Source organism: Tachyglossus aculeatus, chromosome 23, assembly GCF_015852505.1.
Source record: "Tachyglossus aculeatus isolate mTacAcu1 chromosome 23, mTacAcu1.pri, whole genome shotgun sequence".
Taxonomy (NCBI): domain Eukaryota; kingdom Metazoa; phylum Chordata; class Mammalia; order Monotremata; family Tachyglossidae; genus Tachyglossus; species Tachyglossus aculeatus.
The window spans coordinates 20,646,674-20,657,625 of NC_052088.1; the positions used below are offsets into that span (position 1 = coordinate 20,646,674).

Here is a 10,952-nt window from a genome sequence, read left to right on the forward strand (position 1 = left end):
GTATCCTCTAGCTTGGTTGTGATTTATGATGGAGACAAATATCTCCTAGGAAACTGATCCACAAACTCTCAGCTCATGGCTCTCCAGTTCCTGCACAATCAACCAATCATCCCGATGTCTTTTTTCTTCCTTCTCAGGGTGAAGTTACATCTCTCTCCAACTCCGGTCGTGCTGTAGAACCTTACAGTACCAGAAGAAGTGTGCCCACACCCAACTGCCACCATGGCTCAAGGACCGCCAACACTCAACATGGGTATTGCACCTGTTACTGCTACTTGAAGATCTTCTTTCCCTTGCTTCCATCAGAACGAGAAACTGTAGCTGCCTCTTCCCTTCCTCCCTCCAGATCTGAGTTAGCTTCTCCTACTCTACTGTCTCCATGGGAAAGACAGCAGGGAGACCAAGAGTGAGAGGGGGCAGGGAGGGAGGAATCGGTAACAGAGTCAGAGAGATCACGGAGACCAGGTGGTGGTTGCGATGGCAGCCAAAACAGGGCGGAGCTCCTAAAGTTCCACCCTGTTCCCTCATTGAGGAACTGTTGGACCTTCATCATCATCATCTCCATCAGTAGGAGAGGAAAGGATCATTAGCTGTGCTGAGGGTTTGGCTCCTTATGTGTTAGCAGGGGAGGAGAGGCTTCACGGCAGCAAGGGAAAGGGAGAGGAAGAAGAGCAGACCCAAGCCCGCTCTCATCCAGGCACGGCTCTGATCTAGCCTATCCTGATTTTCTTCTTCTCGTCCAGAAAATATCAACGAGCTGTGTCACATCCTGGAGCACCTAGAGGCCTGCATGAGCAGGGAGGAGCTGCAATGTCTACTTGCCACAGACCAGTCTCGGGAGCTCTTGGTGACCAAATACAGTCTGGACAGGCAAGTATAAGAAACCTGCCCTTCAGGGAATCTCCCATCCCAGAGGTTTGCTACCATTCAATTATTCATTCAATCAGTCATATTTATTGAGCGCTTACTGTGTGCAGAGCACTGTACTAAGCGCCTGGAAAGTACAAGTCGGCAACATATAGAGACGGTCCCTACCCAACAACGGGCTCACAGTCTAGAAAGGGGAGACAGACAACAAAACAAAACATGTGGACAGGTGTCAAGTCATCAGAATAAATAGAAATAAAGCTAGATGCACATCATTAACAATACCAGACTGGTCTATTGCTTCCCCAACTGTAGGCCAACTCTGGGCAGGTATTCTGGGGGTCGTGTACCATGGTGAACCATAGAGAAGCAGCGTGGCTCAGGGGAAAGAGCGCAGGCTTTGGAGTCAGAGGTCACGGGTTCAAATCCCGGCTCCGCCACTTGTCAGCTGTGTGACTGTGGACTTCACTTCTCTGTGCCTCAGTTACCTCATCTGGAAAATGGGGATTAAGACTGTGAGCCCCCCGTGGGACAACCCAATCACCTTGTAACCTCCCCAGTGCTTAGAACAGTGCTTGGCACATAGTAAGCACTTGATAAATGCCATTATTATTCATTCATTCAATCGTGTTTATTGAGCGCTTACTGTGTGCAGAGCACTGTACTAAGTGCTTGGGAAGTACAAGTAATAATAAGTACATTATTATGGTTGCGTCCTGCTTCAGACCAACAGAGGTTTGGATGGGAGGAGTCCAAGCATGGTGGAGGTGAGGCCTGCCCTGAATGGCGTGGGCTTAGTTGCCATTTTTTTTAAAACCAGTGACATCAGCAGTATTTACTGAATGCTTACTGTATGCAGAGCACTGTACTAAACACTTGGGAGAATGCAACAGAGTTGGTAGACACAATCCCTGCCCACAAGGAGCTTACAATCTAGGGTTTCAATCAGTGTATTTATTGAATGTCCACCATGTGTATATCAATACACTAAGCACAAGGGAGATGATACAAGCGAGAGACATGGTATGTTAACAAAACAGGCTCACAGTCTAAAGGCGGAGATAGGCAACTAGAGGGATAGGTTAGGAGTGGGAAAATGGGAAGTTCAGTTTTAGACATGTTGAGTTTGTGAGGGACAGGCAATACATTCAGGGGAAGCAGCGTGACTTGGTGGAAAGAGCACAGGCTTTGGAGTCAGAGGTCACAGGTTCAAATCCCAGTTCTGCCACTTGTCAGTTGTGTGACTTTGGGCAAGTCACAACTTCTCTGGGCCTCAGTTACCTAATCTGTAAAATGGGGTTAAGACTGTGAGCCCCCCGTGGGACACCCTCATTCATTCATTCAATCATATTTATTGAGCGTTTACTGTGTGCAGAGCACTGTACTAAGTGCTTGGGAAGTACAAGTTGGCAACATATAGAGACGGTCACTACCCAACAGTGGGCTCACAGTCTAGAAGGGGGAGACAGACAACAAAACATATTAGCAAAATAAAATAAATAGAATAAATATGTACAAGTAAAATAAATAAATCGAGTAACAGAGTAACCCTGATCACCTTGTAACCTCCCCAGCGCTTAGAACAGTGCTTTCCACATAGTAAGTGCTTAATAAATGCCATTATTATTATTATTATTATTATTATTATTATTATTATTCAGGTAGAGCTAACTGAAAATCAATAGGAAATGTAGGATTGCAGAAGAGGTGAGTAGTAGATTAGGGAGTCACCTGCGAAGAGGTGGCAGCTGAACCCTGGAAAACGGATGAGATTCCCAAGAAAATAACATCAGAATGAGAAGAAGTGGGGATCTAGACAACTCCATCTAGAACACCCACGGTAAGGGAGGGAGAGGTGGAGTCTTTGAAGGAGTAGTCAGTGGTAGGAGGGCCAAGAAGTATGAAGGAGGAAAGAGAGAAGTGAAAGATTGTCTAGATTGTTTTACTCCTTTGTTAAAAATGGTATTTATTAAGCATTTATTTTTTGCCACGAGCTGGGGTACATACAAGAAAAATCAGGTTGGACCCAATCCCTGTCCCATACGGTGCTCACATTCTAAGTAGGAGGGAGTAGAATTTAATGCCCATATTTTACAGATGAGGAGATGAGATGTTAAGTGACTTTCCCATGGTCAGACACCAGGCTGAAGGCTGAGCCAGGATTAGAACCCAGGTTCTTCTTACTCCCAAGCCCGGACTCTGAAAACTCATGGCCATGCTGCTCATTTCCTTTGTGGTCATGCTACTTGCTTCACCTATCAGACGTTCAATTGTTAAACGGAGGGCAATGATTTCGATTTTGGGCAGCCAGGACAGTGGTCTTGCACACAGTCACCACCTAGTAAATATCTCTTTTAGGACAAATGTCCCTTTTCTCTCCAAGCTTAGAGCATTGGGCAAAGCAAGGTCTCTGGGCTCCTTCGATCCAAGTTGCTCTAAGGCCCTGCGTGGGTTGCATTCACTCTGCTCCAACTCCTTTTGGCCCGAAGATCAGTAATCCCAATTGGGGGCTTGGACGTCTTCTGGTACCCTTCTCGCCGTCCCCTCCGCCACCCCCGGCCTTTGGGTTTTGAGCCAGAAAACATCACACTGCAGCTGGGCATCTGCCACTTGTGTGTAGCGGGTTTGTGTGTGTGCAGGAATCTCTAAAGAATGGAGGGCTGTCCAGTTTGCCCAATTTTCTGCTGCACATTTAATGGAGCTGACTTAGGTAAAGCCTTTTCCACTCTTCTTTCCTAAAATGATCAAATTTCTTAATCCTCTAGAGCTTTCTGTCAACATACTTTTTTTTTGAGGGGAGGGTGGGCAGATGGCATTGGTTGTGCAATTGCTATGTGTTGGGAGCTGTACTAAACGCTGGGGTAGGTACAAGCTAAACAGATGGGACACAGTTCATATCTCACACGGGGCTCACAACAGTAATCCCCATTTTTCAGGGATTATGTCTACCGACTCTATTGTACCGTTCTCTTTCAAGTGCCTAGATAAGCGTTCTGGGCAGTAAGAACTCGGTGAACATCAGTGATCGATGAATTACCCTCCTTTAACAGAGAATGCAATTAGTTTGAAGCAACAACATAGTTACTCTAAACTTTCCACAGAAATGAAGTGAATGTGTTCTTCGATGCCATCTTCGATGTGAAGGGGGAGATCTCAGACACGTTGGAAGAACTGGATAGGCGTCAAAAGGAGCTTAATGACTGCATTACAGAGCTGAACGATGCTGCGGACAACATTGACCAAATCCACAAGAACTGCACGATTGCCCAGCTGGTGGCCAAATCCACCAGTGTCAACCTCTGGAATTCTGATCACCCTGGGCTTTGCTCTAGTGCCCGTCACGGCCGGAGGGAGTCTGATCCTCTCGGCAGTTGGAACGGGTCTGGGGACGGCAGCAGCCGTCACGAGCATCGCAGCAGACGTCGTTGACGGGAAAAGCAGCGCAGCAGCCAAAGAGAGAGCCATCAGCGGCACGAACCTCAACGGAAAGCTCCTTCAGAATGAGGTGGTACAAACTTTGAAGGAGAATAAGGTTCAAATATCTTCTGCTGTTCATAAGGGTAGGAGTTTCATCCAGTGTGTGAAGGCCATCGGTGAGGCTCAAAAGAGACCTCGCTTAGTAGCCTATGCCAGGCGGTTCTCCGCAATGGGAAATATCGCCCAAAATGCTAGCAGGAGGGGGAGGAACGTGCAGAAGGCCTTTGGGGGAACTGCCCTGGCTATGGCCAAAGGAGCCAGGGTGGTAGGGGGGCTCACGGCCAGTGTCGGGATTCTGATAGACGCAGTCGCCATCGTTCGGGATTCTCAACATCTGCATCAGGGGGCAAAGTCAGAGACGGCAACTGAATTGAGGAAGAGAGCTAGTGACCTGAGAGAACACGTTATGTCTCTTGGAGATCTCTCCCAGAGCTTGCAGTGGGTGAAAAGCCTCAAGTCTGTCATCCCACCGACCACTGAGTCGCAAGAGAATATACCGATGGGCCACACTGTGATAGCTGTGACACATGGCATCTTTGAGATACTATGCAGGATGCTTATGGGAGTGTATTTGAAACTTAAAATAATTTTAGGATTGGGGAAGAGAAATAGTTGTCTGGCTGTTTAGGTAACTACGGGCGGAGGGGAAGAGGGGAAAGGGGGAGCTGTTTTGATGGCAGGAGGACCAGGAAAAATGAATTTGACATGACCCAAACGAACCTCTGTTTGGAGGAAGGATAGTGACATAATTTTGATCATGTTAAGATGCACTCCTTACCCAGGTTCAAAATAAACCAGATACGTTATTCAATAGAGGAAGCGGTATGGCCTACCAGAAAGAGCACAGGCCTCTGAGTCAGAAGACCTGATCCAGACTTTGCTACTTGCCTGCTGTGTGACTTGGGCAAGTCACTTAGCCTCTCTGTGCCTCAGTTTCCTCATCTATAATGGAGATTCAAGGCCTGTTCTCCCTGCAAATTACGGGGTCCAACCTGAGTATCTTGTATCTGCCTCAGAATTTAGTACAGTGCTGGCCATCATTTCACGCTCTCACTCAATATTTATTACTTTCCCCCAAATACCCTCCCTTAACATGCCCACTGTAATCCGATACCCATCACAAGAATTTATCAAGAGCATTTTCTGAGGGCCTGCTGTGAACAGAGGAATGCATATAGGGTTACCTGGGAAAATATTAAAGTAAAAGCCACGGTCCCTAATCTAAAAGGAGAGATAAGTGGTTGTTTTCTCTACCTGTAATTTATTTATTGTCTGTCTCCCCCACTAAACTGTAAGATCTCTGAGAACGGGGATCAAGCCTTCCACCTCTGTTGTACTTTCCCAAGAACTTATATACAGAACTCTGCACACGGTAATCACTCGGTAAATACCACCAATAAATTGATAGATTCTACCTACTCCAGCACTTGGCACAAAGAAAGCACTAATCAATACGATTATTATTAAATTATTAGCAACTTTTTTCACTTTGGTTCTCCCCCTAATAAATGGAAGGAGTCTGTGTGCAGAAATCTCAAACATGCGAAGTTAAAATAACCTAAAGGATCAGAGGACTAGATCAGTGAGCCCGTTGTTGGGTAGAGACCATCTCTATATGTTGCCAACTAATACTGCCCAAGCACTTAGTACAGTGGTCTGCATACAGTAAGCGCTCAATAAATAGCACTTAGAACAGTGCTTTGCACACAGTAAGCGCTTAATAAATGCCATTATTATTATTATTATTAATAAATATGATTGAATGAATGAATGAATGAATAATGGTACTTGATAAGAACTTATTTTGTGCCAGGCACTGTTCTAAACACCAGGGTAAATACAAGGTAAGCAAGTTGAACACAGTCCCAGTCCCACATAGAGCTCACAGTCTATGTAGGAGGGAGCAATACTTAATCCCCAGTTTTATTTCAGATGAGGCCACTGAGGCACAGAGAAGTAAAGTAGCTTGCCCAAGGTCACACAGCAGACAAGTGGGATTAGAACCCAAGTTCTCTGACTCTCAGGCCTGGGTTCTTTCCACTAGGCCACATTGCTTCTCCGTTCTTAATGGAGTAAGTATCACATCACAACTCCATCAACTAGTCACAAACTGTAAGTTTACTAAAAAAGATACATCAGCGATAATGTATGCATTCCTAATGAGATAAATGAGATAGATAATAGGGAAATCTTGCTTGCTAATCAAAAGGTGGGGTTCAGCAGAGATTCTACCATTTCACTCTGTGGTGGGCCTAGATTCCATCCTCATTCAACTGGAAATGTGTTTTAGAGCACAGTGTCAATTAATTCTCGATCAGATTCAGATAAATCTCATTTTCTCATTTCCCCAGAGCCTCTTTCCTTTGCAAAGTCCTTTTCCTGGGAAGCGATTCCGCAATTATTCTCTCAGGTGTTACCATCTCAATCTCTGGCAGCTCCCCAAGATACAGCTTTCTCCCAGGCCTCCTCCATCTTTCTTCTTCTGCTTGGTGATTAGTCGGAAACTTTGGAAGACAACCTGCTGATTCTAGTCAATTTTCCTCCTATGCTAATAAAAATGTACCAGAGAGGCTCTCAAACAACAGGTGACAGAAAAAAATGTAAGATATAAAGTTTTCAACCTAACGTGTTATGCACCTTTCCCTGAAGCCAAAATGTATTTTGCAAATTTTAAAATGTAAAAGCCACTGCAATCACAATAAAATAATATTTGGTAGCAATTTCTAAATGATTTTTCTTTTACCTTTTCTGATGAGCCATAGAGAAAGTGGCTTACATGAGGGCAGCCTGTTATGATAAGGTCAAAATGAACTATTTCACTAATATGTTCATTCTTTAAGTCAGTTACGATGAATACCGTGGGTTAAATAATGAAAAATATCCCAGATAACTTATAAATGAACATTTTGGTCCATTTACATCATTACTTCTGACATTATAAAAAGGTTTTTCTTCACCCTTGATGAAATGCACCCAATTTTTCCAGAGTGGGAACGGTGGAGGAATAGTCTGCTTAAAACCTCTCCCCAACGTATCAATTAAATCAAATGCAAAGTCCTGACACAGATGGACAGCTTTCTCGGGGAAATAGAGGCAGAGGAATGAGCAAGGAATACAGGGATGTTATTCCAAATTCCACAACCATTTGATTAGAAAAAGAAAAGAAGTCATACCAAGTAAGAGCTGTTAAATCAGCTTTGGGAGTCACTTTGTCGATGTATAACAGACTCCATCAGTGTCAACCACAGACAGCTCCCTGAGCCTACTTCGTGAACATTAAGGAACAGGATTGGCCAAACCCTCACGAACCAAAGAGCTGCAGATGAAAAATGAAATGTGGCCAAGGGCTACGGACTGAACCAGAATGGAAGTGGGTCTTCATGGAGGGGGAAGCTTGGGGAGGGATGGGGGAGCAGGGAGGAGGGTTCCTATGAGCTAGAGACGGCTGAGCCAGTGGCAGTGAGGGGAAGGGGTGAGCAAAACTGTACAACACACCCATTCCCTGTGCTGGCCATGTAGGAGAGAGTGGCTGAGGCCACCGGCAGAGCCGGATCATTGCCTCACTGCACCCTGCTGCTGGCCGTCTGAAATTCTCAGGAAATAATAAGAATAATAGCACTTCTTGAGCGCTTACTATGTGCCAAGTCCTCTTCTAAGCACTGGGGTAGATACCGCTAACCTCCTCACTGTGCCTCTCTCTCTCCTTTTCCGCCGTCGATCCCCGGCCCCCGTCCTCCCCCTGGCCTGGAATGCCCTCCCTCCGCACATCCGCCAAGCTAGCTTGCTTTCTCCCTTCAAAGCCCTACTGAGAGCTCACCTCCTCCAGGAAGTCTTCCCAGACTGAGCTCCCTCCTTCCTCTCCCCTTCCGTACCTCCTTCCCCTCCTCACAGCACTTGTATATATGTTTGTACAGATTTATTACTCTATTTATTTTACTTGTACATATTTACTATTCTATTTATTTTATTTTGTTAATACGTTTTGTTTTGTTATCTGTCTCCCCCTTCTAGACTGTGAGCCCGTTGTTGGGTAGGGACCGTCTCTATATGTTGCCAACTTGGACTTCCCAAGTGCTTAGTACAGTGCTCTGCACACAGTAAGTACTCAATAAGAATGAATGAATACACGCCAATCAGGTTGGACACAATCCCTGTCCCATACGGGGCTCACACTCTTAATCCCCGTGTTACAAAGAGGTAATTGAGGCCCAGAGTAGTGAAATGACTGGCCCAAGATCACACAGCAGACAGGTGGCAGAACTGGGATTCGAACCCAAGCCCTTCTGACTCCTAGGCCTGTGCTCTAAGTCACACTGCTTCTCTATAGCTTACATGCACGTGTAAAAAAAAAAAAAAGACACACGATTCTCTCACTTTTTGAATAATAAAAATTATTATTATTATTGTTATCATTGTACTTGTTAAGCGCTACATGCCAAGCCCTGATCTAAGCACTGGGGTAGATACGAGTTAATCAGGTTGGACACCGTCTCTGTCCCACTGCTTTGCTCTTAACAAATGCTATCATTATTATTACATGGGGCTCACACTCCTATCCCAATTTTACCAAGAGGTAACTGAGGCCAAGAAAATTGAAGTGAGTTGCCAAGGTCGCATATTTTAGATGCTGGATAGATAGGAAAAGCAACGCCCTGGAGGCACTGGATAATGTTACAATCAATTTTTTCCTCCAGTGAGATTTTCCTACACAACACACAGAAGGTTCACACATCCCACATAATGGAATTCATCGCATCATAATCAATCATATTCACTGAGCACTCACTGGGTGCGGAACACCATGCTAAGCGCTTGGGAAAGCACAACACAACAACAGACACATTCCCTGCCCATAGCGAGTTTACTCCTCTTTCCTCCCCTACATCTCTTCCCCCACCCTGGCCCCATCCGTGGCTTTATCAGGACAAGACTGGGAGGTGGACACGTACAGTACGCTTGCATCGACCCCGCAGTTTTGCTGCAACTAGAAGAAGTATCGTGGCCCAGTAAGAGGCAATGCGGCCCAGTGGATAGAGCACAGGCCTGGGAATCAGAAGGACCTGGGCTCTAGGCCGGGCTCCACCACCTGTCTGCTGTGTGACCTTAGGGAAGAAACTTCTCTTCTCGGTGCCTCGGTTGGGGTTGAAAACCGTTAGCCTCACGTAGGACATGGACTGTGTCCAATCTGATTAGCTTTTATTTATATAAACACTTATAAGAGGGCCTGGCAGATAGTAAGTGCTTAACCGTTAAAAAAAAACAAGCATTTTAAAATTGTGTCAGACCTGAGTAGCCGAGATGTAACCAGCTCCTCATCCTTCTGGCTAAAATATTGCATCGGCTCCTGGTCTCCCTGTCTCCAGTCCATAATTCTCTTAGAGCCAGACCATCAGTGCTCTGCACACAGAAAGTGCTCAATAAATACAATTGAATAAATCCTCACTAACATTTTATCAAATTGTTTTCCCCAGGTTTCCCAGATCAGTGAGATAGCAAGAAATCAACTGCTTTGAGTAGTTGGAAGTAGAAAGTGGCAGCATTTATTGAGTGCCTATCTGTCACAGTGCACTGCGCTAGGTAATAATAATAATAACAATGGCATTTGTTAAGTGCTTACTATGTGCAAAGCACTGTTCTAAAGCGCTGGGGAGGATACAAGGTGATTAAGTTGTCCCACGTGGGGCTCGGAGTCTTAATCCCCATTTTACAGATGAGGGAACTGAGGCCCAGAGAAGTGAAGTGACTTGCCCAAAGTCACACAGCTGACAAGTGCCGGAGCCGGGATTTGAACCCATGACCTCTGATGTCCCAGCCCTGGCTCTTTCCACTGAGCCACGCTGCTTCTCTGCTAGGTGACTGGGAAGGAGACAGAATAAAGAAGTGAAACTTCCCTGCCCAAGAAGAGCCTACCTTCTAATTGGGGAGATATACATAAAAATACTTCAAATGTGAAAGTTCGCAGTAAATAGTTGCATTCTCCTGTATGCAGGAGTTAAAAGAAGAAGAATGGTATTTGTTAAGCAGTTACTATGTATCAAGCACTGTTTGAAGTGTTGGAGTAGATACAACCTAATCAGGTTGGAGACAGTTCCTGTCCCACATGGGGCTCACATTCTTTACCTCCTTTTTTACAGATGAAGTAACTAAGGCACAGAGAAGTAAAGTGACTAGCCCACGGTCACAGCAGACAAGTGGTGGAATGGAATTTGAACCCAAGTCCTTCTGATTCCCAGGCCCAAGCTCTATCCACCGAGCCATGCTGCTACTTAGAGGGACATAAGTTCACAAGTATTAGACATTTAAACGAAACCCTTTTAATGCCTCTATTTAGCACAATCATGGAACAAATAAAATCCACAGAGAAGAACCCAAGTTCAGGGAGTACAAGGACTGAAATAAAGTCTAGACGTCTGACAATGCTCTGAACACAATATCAACAAGCTGCTTGCAAAAACAGTTTCAAAGAGGCTATAAACCGCTTCCTGTAGCTGAAAAGTATTCCGTCCAGTCTATGCTAATCTGGTTGTGCCGGGTGACGTGCCTTTGTTACTTGGTGCTAACTACCCAACTTCCCTAACCGCTTGGTTTTGTTATGAATAATAAAAGGA

At 45.2% G+C, this 10,952-nt stretch overlaps 1 protein-coding gene across 1 annotated transcript; it reads left to right on the forward strand.

The window, feature by feature from the left end:
- The first annotated feature begins 222 nt into the window (after nucleotides 1-222).
- Nucleotides 223-10,921, forward strand: LOC119944569 (apolipoprotein L2-like). Its single transcript, XM_038765565.1, is given in 6 exon segments — nucleotides 223-253; nucleotides 744-870; nucleotides 3,969-4,158; nucleotides 4,160-4,747; nucleotides 6,509-6,553; nucleotides 10,802-10,921. Coding segments are annotated over 6 exon segments (1,101 nt in total).
- Nucleotides 10,922-10,952: the final 31 nt, after the last annotated feature.